We start from the raw sequence: 14,152 nt of genomic DNA, 5'->3' as shown, positions 1-14,152 counted from the left end.
CAAGGATCAATGGGGACTGTTTTGACAGGGGGAACCTGTATAAATGTATTAACTTAACAAGGTAGCGGTGGGCGATGTTGTGGGTGCAATATTTTTTAAGTCAAATTTAATTTTCTCTATATAGCAACATACACCCCTTCTTGTTTTAACCTTTTCTGTCACCGGGACCATCATATTTTAAACAAAGGCTTTTCTCACCTGTTAGGGTGCTGAAATATTTTTCAATGACAAATGCTTTTTAGGTCGAGCATTCGAGACCTCTTGTATATACTTTAGTATATAATTATATGTGTATGTACTTGTGGGCTCTGGAGATCAGACCTAGGACTTGTCTGCTTACGTTTAGGGACTTTATTTCTGTGAACCTGCCTTTATTTAACTGCCTTGATGGAAAACGACCAGTAGAGGTCAGTAAAATACCAGAATTACTTTCTGCTGAGGACTTTCTATTTTTTATTTTTCTGGCAACTGCCTCTATTTAAACTTTCTTGATAGAAAAAGACCAGCAGAGGTCAGTAAAATACCAGAATCACTTTATCATTGTCTAGATTCCAGTCCATAGAAATTGTCTTTCACGAGCACCCGTAGACAATAATATTTTTTCCAAATCTTGTATTTTCAGTGATATGACCACCGAAGGCCCTGATTTTATATAAAAAACAGACCTTTGGACTATACCATTTCCAGCTGAAAGGCAATATTTCTCTCCATGTGTTCCCATACCTGCGTGTCACGCAGCTTGGTGCTTACTTTCCCTCCATGTTAAAGAACAGTAGATGATTCAGCACCCAGGCTAATGTGCTGCATAGATAAATACATACAAGGTCCCAAAGGCGAGACCAATTGCATTGCAAATGCTTGTTGAAATAGACAGTCACCACAAAGCAAAGTCTTTCCAGAACTGCAGGACTGTTGTGCATCTGCTCCTTAGAAATTTTTACAAAATCTGCATTAAAATTGGCAAGGATTGCAACCTAGAGACATACTTCGCTAAGAATCAATTGTCTTTCTGGTGTTGTAAATACATTTTGTCGCTATTACATTGCGCAAGTTGGAGAAGGAGAAAAAATATACCTAAGCAATAGAGGCATCAAACTCAATTTCAGAAGCATCACATTTAAAACAGGCACCGAAATTTGCAATCTCGGTTCACAGAGTGCAGTTACGGCTAATCACTGGTAGGTAATTATTAAAAGGCTCTTTCCATCCTTAACACAGTGCTTAATCTGAACCGATGGTTCCCGGTGCGCGGCACCGGAACTTAATTGCCAACACCGGCACTTATGACAATCAGCCGCATAGCTGTGCTGTTTGTCTAATTTAAAGATCAGCACAATAACAGTTGTTTATTAGTTCAATATACATTAATAATAACTAATACATGCCTCCCAATCAATTCTTATAGCTTTGGGGGCCTGGAATAGTCTAACTGTCGCCATTGTAGATGTATGAAGCCATTCTAGCTACCCCTAATGTCAACAAGAAGGTGTTTGATATCATGAGGGAAATGGCTAACCCTGCAAGTTTGAGCCAAGCCGTTGTACCTTCACAAGCCCTTTGTGACGACCTGGCAATCTTATCTTAGGAGGTATAAATTAATCTATCTCAGCGAAGGTCGCTCTAGTAGATCAGATGACCAGTTTACATGTAAAGTCATCCAATATGGTGTCTCAACCAGTGACAGGCAAGCAGATCCTTTGTCCATGAAAGGTTTTTACTCTAAAGCCATGGCTATCTCGTCTGGCTCACCCCTGGATGTCCTTCCAGTTAGAATCTGGAAGGAACATGCAGAAACCTTGTTTCCTCTGTTAAGGTAAGTTTGCAATCATTCCCTGCAATTGAGCACAGTGCCACTTGCATGGAAAAATGTCATAGTTATTCCTGTTTTGAAAAAGTCATCTCTTGATCCAGCTGTCATGAGTAACTACAGACCCATTTTGCTTTTACCCTTTCCGGCGAAAGTTGTGGAACGCATTGTCAGCAAGCTCCTAGTTTATTATTTGAAAAATAATTATTTGGTGGTAGAACAATTTGGATTTAGACCTGGCCATGGCACTGAATCAGCTTTGACAACGGCCATGGACGAGCTAAGGATGCAAGTCGGCGAAGGGCATTCAGCGGCACTGATTCTATTAGACCTTTCGGACATTTTTGACACAGTGTGCCATGCCATCCTTTTAGCTCGGATGGAGTCCATTGAGGTATGTGGAACTGCTTTGCAATGGTTCCATTCATTCCTCCTTATCGCTCCCAGGTCAGGGCTATGACTCAGGGAGTACTATAGGGCTCTGCCATCAGCCTGATCTTAACACCTATATAGCCCGATGATTAGATTTATTAAGCCCCATAAAGTGACCCTGATTAACTATGCTGATGATATTCAGCTTATTGTTTCTCTATCTGGCAACCAGGAACTCTCCTCTCCTCAGGACTGCATGGCTGACATCACACAGTGGCTCAGGCTCGATTCACTGGTGTTTAACAAGGGGTAAGACAGAGATACCAATTGCACAAGTCTGGAGGCTCTACCCCCCAATATCTGGCCAGGCTTGGTCAAGGGGCGTGTTGCCTCTGTCAACACAGTTCAGAACCTGGGAGTCACTTTTGATAATAAACAGTGTGGAAAGCCATGTAAATAAGACAACTGCAACTTGTTTTGTGTTTCTGTAAACTCTTCGGAAGTTCCTACACTGCTTCCATCCTCTTCTGGAGCTATGGTCGTCTGTTGTGTTATTCTTAGTTGCTTAGACTATTGCAATGCTCTTCTTTTGGACGCACCTGATTATCCCTTGCATCGTCTGTCAAGGGTGCAGATTGCAGCCGCGAGACCTGCTTTGAGCAGATCTCAGAGAGCCTCTGCATCTTTGGCGTTAAAGGAGAATCACTGGCTGCCACTTACTCAGAGAATCCAGTTTAAGACTCTGTGCCTTGCCTTCATAACCTTTCATGGGCTAGGCCCCGTACCTTTGCAAAAGAGGTTGAGTAGATATGTTCCTAACAGATCTCTGCGTTCTGCATCCGCTAACTTGTTTTGTGAGCCCAAGTTTAGGAAATGCAGGCAAGGTGGCAGGACGTTTAGTTAGTTTAGTTTAGTTCTTTTCCTTCCTCTCTAAGAGCTTTGACTGACTTGTTAAAGTTTAGGAAAGTGCTCAAGACCTGGCTGTTTCCCAAGTAACTATAACGAGCCATCTCTTCCCCGTAACACTGGTTCTTGTTCTGTCTTATGATCCCTTCTTTTTCTTACGCACTACCACTAACCGGGCTGGCCAGTGCCAGGATACCAGTTGGTGACAGAGTGCTTTAGAAAAACTATAAATAATAAATAAATAAATATTAAGTTTAGTTGGTGTGTTGGTACTGTTACTGGCAGCGCTGGTAAGGGCAATGAGTGGCGCAAGCAGTAGAGACCTCCTGCATAGGGGGCCCTGGCACTTATTTATTTACAAATTAAGGCACTGCCTTAACAGTTTCACCTGGACTTGTAAAGAAGGGTTGAAGTGGTAAGAAAGAAAACCTTGTGGGCACACATTGAATAAAAAAAAGGAATTTACCAAACGTGAGCTCTTGCCATTTGGCAGACTCTTGTTTAGTGAAAGCACCGGATTTAAACCACTTCCCAGTGCGCTTCAGCAATATTTGCCTGACTCCTCCCCACACAGTTTCTCTGTTTCTCTATAATGTCTAAACAGAGATCGCTATTAAAAAGAGTGATGCGCAACAACATTTCAAGATGGAAGTCAAACGCTGTAAGGTCCTTCCCTGAAGAACGCAATTTGAATGAAGTGCAGTTTTTGTGAAAGACTTGTACAGCGCTTTAGGTGAGGGTTTATGTGTGAAAAATATTTAATTGTGTAGTCTTAGGCCATTTGTAGGTCTCGCCTACGCAGCGCGCATGCGCTGCATAGGCAAAAAGACCTTTTGCAATCGCTTCGGCTTTTCAGTCGAAAACGTGCACGCGTTCCATTGCCTACAATGGCAACGCGTGCACGTGTGGCGATTGCCTTGCGGGAGCGAGCTTGACACCATATGTGTGTAATTAACTTACAAACACATGGTGCCCCTGGCTCGCTCCCGCAAGGGAAACGCTTTGTGTGCTGTCGCACTCACCCCACCCCTCCCACTTTTAGCGCGAGGCGCACGCGCGCTTCTTTTTTCTATGCTGTCACTGTCAAAGTTCACCTATCCCAGGGGTCCTCATAGTACGGCCCGCGGGCCGCCAGCGGCCCGGCAAGCCTTCCTTGGTGGCCCCCGGACCTTGCAGACATCGTACCTGTGCAAGCACCGCCGGTTGCAGCAGCGTGGAGCTATGGGGGCCGGGCCGGGTGATTCTTTTAAAAGCCATTCACTTGTTAATAAGGCTTTGTCGTATTTCACCTCTTCTTAGCGCCCCTGCATCTCCCCTCTGAATGAGTGGAGATGCAGGGGCGCTAAGAAGAGATGAAATACAACAAAGCCTCATTAACAAGTGAATGGTCTTTAAAAGACCTGTGAAGTACTTGGGTGCGGCGGCTGTGTGCGTTCCAGGGAAGCTGACTCCGCGCGGGGTGAGGTGCGTCTCCTCTCTCTGTTTCAAGGCACGTGTTTGACATTGAATATTGCAAACTTCCATCGTCACCAGGAAGTAGCCCGTGCATTATAATCAGTGCACATATTCCGTAGTGACAAACCACCGCTTTCCGAGCCATTGCAGAGGTTGTAAAGTTTCCTCAAGCAAAATCTATCTTTGTTAATAAATTGTACAATGTTTCTAGGCCTCCTTTATGGATAAATTCATTGAATAATATCAGTAACAGAACTATTGTCATAATAAATGAAATCTTCCGAATACTGTTCATAGACAAATCTTAACGTAACCCAAACATATATATTTCATTCCTTTTAACGACTTGCTGGCATCCACGTTCATCTTCAAATGTTCATGAATGTATGTTATTTAATCCACCCTAAGGACAGCTGCTTCACGTTTCATTCGCAGTGTATAGGAAGCTATTGTAAGTGATCAGACTCCAGAATGGTTTGGTTGTTTTATTCTGCACATAATGGTTTCCTTTTTTGTATGTCAGAAAATTGTGCCAACATCTTTTTGCCTCTCGACATGCAGCTCTGCGAGAAAACTTGTGCTTCCATTGGATTAGGGCAGTTGTGGTGTTCCCAGGATTCCCTGAGCACAAGAAAAACAAAAAATATCAAAAGACCATATGCCTGCTAACCTTAAGCGGGAAATAGGGATAGTCAAGAGCGCCTCTGGGAGCAGGTGTGCCTCAGCGGTAAAGTATCCGGGATTTACATCAGGAGTTTTGGGGTGAATTTGTTTCTACGAAAACATTGTGTGCCTTGATAGTAGGCAATTCCATGAGCAACAATTTCTCAGAATATTGTTAACCAATATTCTTCATCTTAAATATACACAAAAGAGGTAAGGTAGGGGTATAGTACAGCTTGAGCAGACTGAGTGAGCTGCAGAGCACAGGGGAGAGCCACAGATAGGAATGAGGAACTGATTGAGAGAGAGGGAGAGAGATAGAGAGAGGGAGGGAGACAGGGAGAGAGAGAGGGAAGGAGAGAGAGGGAGGGAGACAGGGAGAGAGAGAGGGAAGGAGAGTGAGGGAGGGAGGGAGGGAGAGGGAGGGAGAGAGAGGGAGGGAGAGAGAGAGGGAAGGAGGGAGACAGGGGGAGGGAGGGAGACAGGGAGGGAGACAGAGAGGGAGGTAGACAAACACAGTGAGTGAGGCAGAGGGAGAAAGAGAGAGATAGAGGAAGAGAGAGAGATAGAGGAAGAGAGAGAGATAGAGGAAGAGAGAGAGATAGAGGAAGAGAGAGAGATAGAGGAAGAGAGACAGGGAGAGAGTGATAGAGGGAGAGTGATAGAGGGAGACAGACAGACAGACAGACAGACAGACAGACAGACAGACAGACAGACAGACAGACAGACAGACAGACAGACAGACAGACAGACAGACAGACAGACAGACAGACAGACAGACAGACAGACAGACAGACAGACAGACAGACAGACAGACAGACAGACAGACAGACAGACAGACAGACAGACAGACAGACAGACAGACAGACAGACAGACAGACAGACAGACAGACAGACAGACAGACAGACAGACAGACAGACAGACAGACAGACAGACAGACAGACAGACAGACAGACAGACAGACAGACAGATAGATAGATAGATAGATAGATAGATAGATAGATAGATAGATAGATAGATAGATAGATAGATAGATAGATAGATAGATAGATAGATAGATAGATAGATAGATAGATAGATAGATAGATAGATAGATAGATAGATAGATAGATAGATAGATAGATAGATAGATAGATAGATAGATAGATAGATAGATAGATAGATAGATAGATAGATGTGTGAATGCCGGGTCTGGTGGCTCAGTGGACGAAGGCGTCTGCTGCAGGGGCCTGTGTTCAACCTCATGGTCACCGTTTTTTTTTTTGCTCTAGCCCCGCCCCGCCCCCTCCCCCACTGACCCCGCCCCCACCGGTGCGGCCCTCGGCCACAAACCACACTGTAAATTTGGCCCCCCGAGAGAAAGTTTGTGAGTACCCCTGACCTATCCCCTGCATCACTAGCTCTCGTTTACTCTTTCCTGGGCTGCTTTATCCTGTATTTTTCACCTGCTTTTACACCCCTTTGGTTTGTCTTTCTCATCTTCAACCTATTCCATGCTTTTGATTTCACTCGTTCTTCTGGCTCGTTGATTGCTTTTTTTTTTTAGACAAAATTCACTTTCCAGTACGCCGCTTGCCAGGCTTTTCTGAGCCCCACAACACATTACACTGCTGTGTGCGCTGTTGGCAATTCCTAGGTTATACATGTTAATAACAGCAATAACATTTTTACATGCTTTGAAGCAGTCATTTGTGCTCTAAGCACTATACAAAAAGCTTTAGCAAGACCAGTACTGTGTGCCATCCTTTTAGAGCTGAAAGCCACTTGTAAATGGGAAAAGCTTCCCTTTAGATGCTATAATGGCAATCATTAGAGTCCCGGGTGGCATTGAAAGAAAGGCAACGGGCCACGGTGAGCGCAGGCGCCAGCCTAAGCACTGGTGCGGCTTGTGCCTCGTGTTGCCTTCTCCCACACCTTTCCTTTCCTATCATCTTTTACCTACGGTGGTCCAAAACAAAGCCAGCAGATGTCATAGCACAGTGATTTCAGATTTCATTGTCATCAGACTGATAGACAGACAGGTTTTTAGGCCCTGCTGCCTCCTACCTATCTGCTCTGCGTGCTATCTCAGGGTAAACAGTAGACACTGCCATCACTCTGAGAGCTGCACTGTTACCGGTCCTGATTTCAGCGACATCAAAGTGAGAACTGACCTAGCTGCACTGTACTCGCACTGAGATCCTTGCACTAAACGACCTCGCAGTGGGCGCTGCCCTCGCTACAATAAGAAACATCACTTCTCCCCAGTCATATGCTGTCTTTTCTCTCAATTTTATTGCCCCACGCTCTTTCTCTTGTATTTCTCCTCCTGTCTTTCACCCCCTCCTCTCTCCTGTTACACACCTGTCATAACGCCCCCTGCCTGCTCCAACAATGTCTGCCTTTCTCTTCCTCTGTGCACCTCAAACACTGCAGGGCATGCATGTTAATTTACACAAAGGTACATAAACATCTTTGTAGGTTCCACTTTAAAAAAATGTAATTAAAGTTTATCAATAATTTAATGTATTAATCTTCAGATCACTTCTAAGCGCTCAAATACCACCTTCATTGCCAAATCTACTGCCACACTTCTAATCACTGCCACACAGTCCATTGCAGTAATGTGGGATAATATACAGCATGGCTAAACACTTTTAATGTCCCAAAGGCGAGACCGATTGCATTGCAAATGCTTGTTACATTTTCCTCCAGCTCAGATCCTCTGGTGAAGTTTATTGCTGACCAGTTGTAAATAGTTCAGGCTGAATCCTGTTTTATTTATGTATTTGTTTGTTTGTTTGTTTGTTTATGTAGGTAGTTACCTATTACAGTTTACTATAGTGTAGTGAGAATAGAATCAAAGAAGAGCTTTGCGGGGACATTGGAATGTGCCTCTCCAGGACAAAAAACAATGACATAGGGAAGTTCTGCTGGTTAAAAGAAAACGCCAAACACTAATACCCAATGTTATGGTGCTATTGCAAACAACTCGAAGTGTTTCATAGCATTCACTACATGTCTAGATGCCATGTCACCTGGAACTACAGCTAGCAGAAAGCATCTGTAACTGGTCAAATGACATTTTTGAACCATTGGCTGTTCCCAGATCCTCCCACTGGATGAAGTGCTAACTCACGGGATGACAAACTCCTGGATGTTACTGACAATCTGCTTTCCCACCATGATGATGAAGAGCTGCTGGGCCAGTTCTATCAGGCACCCTCCAGGGCCACACTGAGGAAAGAAGAAAAAGCAGGGTTAAAGAATGAATACAAAACGTCTGTACAACACATCTCAAAGGGGCAATGTGCTGAAGAGAAGCACAAACCGCTACAGAGAGGAGGGTTAGAAAAAGAAAGGCTTGTGAAGATGTTAAAGGGATAAAAGAGGGGAGAAGCCTTAGAGTATGAAGGTGTGAGGGGGAGAGAGAGAGAGAGGGAGAGAGAGAGAGAGAGAAAAGAACAAAGCAGCAAGAATAGCTGGTAAATAAAGGTCTAAAGCTTATTTTCCAATATTTGTGTAAAGAGCTTTTTCTCACCAACCTCTCCACAAATACTGCCAAGTATTAAGTTGAATTCTAAGCCTTAGGTCCTCCAAAAACATTCGGAGACATAATGGTTATGTGTAAGTAGCTATGTATCACCCTTCGAGGATATTCTGGGATAAACACCCAATGAATTCAAGAAGTGAATGTGGATTCCATTTTGTGAAGTGTTACACTTTGGGAGTGTAACACATTCAAGGGAGAGTCGCTGCCACCAGAATACTTATGAAGACCTGCTCATGGACAGTGCACCTGGCCAGTGCATAGCACTATAAATGTGGTTTTTGGTATCATGTTGGGCCTGTAGGCCAGGACACAGCTGCACCTTTCATCTTTCGCCCTGCCACACAATGCACAAGGGATTTTAAAGATTTGTAAAGGTCCTACAATTTACATAAATAAATATATACAAGTGCCTGCAAATCAGGCCTTTTTAAAAGGAGCGAGAAATTATCTATTCAGCAAAGGCCAAAAAAGACAAGCTTACAACAAGTTCTTTTCCACAAAAAATACATTGCAAAATATTTGAATTCAGCAGAATTCTACTTTGAATATCAGACATTTGTTTGCCTTCAAAAGCAGAGAACTGTAATTCTTCAAAGTCTTTTATATCAATATTCACCAACACAGCTTAACCTCGAGCACTCATCCTGGCCATGACAGAAACATAGTATATTGTCTGTCCTTATAAATTATCTATCCTGATCTGCATCGGCCCTGTCTTTAAAGATGGAGTATGTCAGACAAAGTCCCTCTACCGCCTAGGCTCTGCTTCCACATTGTGTGGAATGGGTGAGGTATTTACCAGTATCACCGGGTGAAGTATTTACTGAACATGGAAAATTCCTCCTTTTCCAAGTTTTCAACTTGAAAAAGAGGCTAAATGTTCCTGGATGCGTAATTAACACACATTGGGGCACAAGCATCAACATAAGGAATTGCGATTCCTAAATAGCGATTTTTAAGGAATTACTATTTAGGAATCGCAATTCATTATGCATGTAGGAATCGCAAAATAAATTGCGGAACCTACACATTACCTAATGGCAGTTCGCAAATTGTGAATCGCTATTAGGTAATGTCACTCTATTCATTCCTATGGGCCTATAGGCCCATAGGAATGAATGGGAATGCATTCGCAAATTGCGATAACCAAATTGGTAATCGCAAATTGTGAATGCAATTGCAAGGGTGCCAGGGGGCCTAAGGCCCTCCTGATGCACCCCCACCAAAAGGTAACTGTGCACATGTGGCGCACACACATGCCCTAAGGGAATGTGTGTGCCAACATGTCACTTTAAAAAAATCATTTTTGTGCATTTTTCAAAGTATTTGCAAATTACCCTGGAAGTTGATGGTAATTAGTGTTTCCTAAATGCACAGTCGCATATAGGAAAGGCTTGATGCATCTCAAATAGGGACTCCCAATTTGAGATTCCATAAATGCATTCACAATTCAGGTAATCAGAATAAATTGCGATTACCTATATTGCGAATGCAAAAAGGTACATGCATCGGAAAAGGCATTTTTCCGGTCGCAAACGCGACCGTAAGAAAGCTTGATGCATGTGGCCCATAATTTCTTATGTTTTGCCTTTTATCAGACACTCTGACACCCTGCCCCCCAATAAATATTGGGATGTTTGACCTTGTTGGAACGCTGGAATGTATAGGGGGAAATCAGAGCGTGATCCCACAACTGTATCCCTGTGAAAATGTTTGTGTGTACAGAGATCGTAATTTAGCCCTAAACTTGCAATAAGGGCCACAGTCTCACGTTAAATAGTAGGAGGGCTCAATTGTTCTCAAGTTTCTCAAAGGACAAGTCTCTCCCTCTCCTAATTTACACCTGACTGGTCCTTGAAAATCCGTATTAAAACAGTATTATATATAAGTTATGGGACGAGGCTTATAGTGCCACCTACTTAAACTTGAAAAGCACCACAATCAGCTGCTTTAAAAATAAATTACAATGTAATCATCAAAAATAAAAGAAATTATTTTATGGAAATCACAGTGACCTCACGAAGACACAGAACTTTCATTGCGGTGCATGAAAACAAAGGGGGAAATTTAAAAAAGATTTTGCACCGTGTTTGCATCACAAAAGTGACGCAAAACAGCGCAAAATCATTTTTCCTAATTAACTTTCCAGTGCTAAACTTGATTAGCACTGGAAATAACGTAAAAGTAATACGAAGAAGCGCATAGAGCTGCTTCGCATTACTTTGCACCATGGAGGCGTGCCAAGGGTGGTGCATGGGCATTCTCATGCAACCACCCAAGGTTTCTCACGCTAAACCTAATTTACTAAAAACAGTAGATTGGGTTTAGCATGAGAAAACTGCGCCCTTTTAAACTTTCATTTCTCTTTCCTTTTCCGACTTTGCATACATGCTGCACTGTGCAGCACATATGCACAGTGGGAAAAGCTTTGCAGTGTGTATAGCATAGTATTTTGTAAAGGAAGGGTGCCCTTCCTGTACAAAACCTATGCTACACTCATGCACACACCCTAGCGCTACGGCGCTAAGGTGTGTGCATGGCGCATGGCAGCTGAAATCAGCACCGGCGCAGGGGAAAGGGGAGGAGAGAGTTAAAAATATGGTGCTCTCCTACTCCCTCCCTGTCACACAATGCAGCGCAGCCTTGCGGGGGACTGTGCTGCGTTGCGTGGAGATTTTGTAAATCTCCCCCTTAGTGCCTGGTAATTGTCCAATCAGTCATCTATAGCACAATACTGAAGATAAAGGTTTCAGAGCACTGGCCCCATCTGCCACTCCCCCATGTCATTTCTGGATTTAAAGATTAACTCAACTGATCAATTTGCTGAGGGTATAAATGCTCTCCCAGTCAAAGAAGATGATCACTTTTCTCTGTTTCCAAAGGGGTGTGATCATTTCCCTTGATGCACCCTGATTTCAACACAAGTGATGTGTGTATGAGCTCTTTGCTCAGCTCTAATAAACCCTTTATTCTCCCCGCCTTAATCCCTCTGGTCGACAGGGGGGGCAGTGCTGATGAGAAACACCTGGTCTCATGAGAACCATCCTTCTCTAAGTTTGACAGTACTTTACAGCTCATAACTACAGATGCAGAGGTGTGAGAAGGGGCCCCTATCCCAATTGCACCCTTTTCCACAGAGTTTTCAATGTATCTCAATTTTCCATATGATTGAGCATGCAGTCTACTGTCCTAATTGTGATTTACACTGATGCTAAACCAGTTGGATAAATAACTCAGGTTTCTTGACCTTTCTTTTACATTACAAGGAAAATGTAAACCTCCTAAGAGAGAAAAAAGTTAAAGAACAATGAATAAATGAGCTGTTTGGTGGTGTGCTTCAGTACCATGTTTGGAATATCCACCTGCATTAATATTCTGACCATAACGTTGACTCCCAAGACATCAAAGCATCATAAATCTACACTTATCTTGACAGCATCTCTGAGTCAATATTACAGTCCTGAGATATCCACAGGTCGATATTTCGATATTGTCGAACCCAACCCAACATAAACTATATCCTGTATTACAGAATTTATTTACTATACGGACAGAGTTCTAGCACAAATGCCTTCCAATCCAATTTAGTCCCAAACTGCTAATCCAGAGTAGAGACACAGGAGACACATTGCCACTTATTCGAGTACTGAGTTCTAATACACAGTTCTGGCGATGAAGAACAAGTTTCACTTGTAGCGGTGTTTGCTGTTCCAGTAATGACATTGTAGGCACAATTCTGCCAGTACATGTCAATTCTGCCTGCAATACCAGAACTGAAATCCACACGCTGCTCTGTCATTGCACCTAGTCTTGTTTCGCCATTGTACGCCAATGCAATTTTGTATGGTCCAGCTATATCCGTAAGTAGCCATGCATTAACCTGAAGGAAACCCCACACCATACAGACTGGTCGCCAGCATTGAACGTACTCACATCCTCATTCCTCATGCCAAACAGCTTGCCGTAGTGGCCTGGATAACCCACAAACCTGAGGGTGGAAGAGTGAGAAGATAGACAATTCACTCAATTACAAACTCGAAAATTCAATTTTTGATAAATCATAGACAATTATAGTATTCACCACAATGTACCTTTTGAAGGAAAGAAAAGGAGGTGGTTAAACTACTTATTATACCTCAGTCTACATGGTGAGTCATGACCACTTGTTTTTAACTAGAGAGTGACATTAAGAGGCAAACAATCACTGTTCCCATTTCAGAGAGAGTTCTTGTATCCTAAAGTTTTCAAAAAGACCAGTATAATAGAAGTATACATTACAACGATGTTTAGCATGGGCAGATGCTTACTCAAGGAAGCTCACTTAAATTCAGGTCTGCAAAATATCTATGTCAGGTGCACAAGGAGCATGATGTATTCAATGGCCTGGGTCTGGAAAGTGATGTGTTCCCAGTTCGATTACCTTTGTTGTTCCCTGATCTAATAGGCTGCAACACGCTCCATTCTGCTCTTTTCCTCTCCCTCTGCCAATCCTGAATATGAGCAACCATGAGTGACCCAACTCCCATCCCTCCCCCTTCCGCTGGCCCTAATTAAGGAAAACTACTGCAGGCCTCCCAATCCTAGCAACACTCCCTTTCAGCGGCGGTTCTTCCATAGGACAGGAGGAGTGTCGTCGTCCCCCTCCAGCACACTGCTGCAGATATAGTGAAAAATAAAATGGTGAAAAATTGATTTTATTACTATTTTATTTTTACTCTCTGCCAAACAGAGTGTGGGGGCAGGGCCAATGCATCATTGCTGTTGGTTGGCAGCAATGAGGAGTGACCCCTTCGGTTTGAAGTGCGCATGTAGGTTTGACCAGCTATCTTACTACAGCCAGCCGGACAAGCGTATTTCAAACCTCCGGAACCTAGCTGTCTTGGAGAACAGGCACTGGTCTCCAGTGTGTTTTGGAGCGCTGTGGCAGCCTGATCCAGCCAATCCAGATGCTTCACTCAAGCTGCTTAACAGCATGAGAGCAGCGTCTGGATTGGATAAAGTAGTTGGCTGTGTGATGTCACATCTCGCTCAGAGGAGTCAGGAGCCTGGGACTGGAGTGCATCGAGGACGTGCGGCAGGATAAGGTAAGTCATTTGTATTTCTTTCTTTCATAGATGTTTAATGCATGTTTTAATGTACTTTGCCTCAATATGCATGTTTTACATTATGTTGCACCTCACCGTCTTTATATGTCACCAACCGCCACGGCTCCTTATGCTGACCATTGGTGGTTGACGGCTGATCCCACTATCCTCCTCACCCTCCTCACTCCACATCCAAAGTTTGGTGAGCAGAACCAATGATGACCCCACTTCCTTTGCTACTCACTTCCCTTTGTGTGAGTGGATTATGCCTGGGTCCACTTCCCAATACTCTACCTTTATTTCTACTTGCACCCATGTCTCTAGAGCAAACT

The 14,152-nt window shown here is 43.5% G+C and overlaps 1 protein-coding gene across 1 annotated transcript in view; it reads right to left on the bottom strand.

The window, feature by feature from the left end:
• Positions 1-14,152, bottom strand: part of ANO7 (anoctamin 7) — a 227,047-nt gene that overhangs the window by 52,914 nt on the left and 159,981 nt on the right. Inside the window, exons 16-17 of the mRNA XM_085608600.1 lie at positions 12,670-12,724; positions 8,323-8,420 (exon numbers count right to left, since the gene is read on the bottom strand). Coding sequence (XP_085464726.1) covers positions 8,323-8,420; positions 12,670-12,724 — 153 coding nt within the window. The remainder of the gene's footprint in view (positions 1-8,322; positions 8,421-12,669; positions 12,725-14,152) is intronic.

Source organism: Triturus cristatus, chromosome 1_2 (genome assembly GCF_964204655.1).
Source record: "Triturus cristatus chromosome 1_2, aTriCri1.1, whole genome shotgun sequence".
In the NCBI taxonomy this organism is placed as follows: Eukaryota; Metazoa; Chordata; class Amphibia; order Caudata; family Salamandridae; genus Triturus; species Triturus cristatus.
This window is presented reverse-complemented; position numbering and strand designations above follow the sequence as displayed.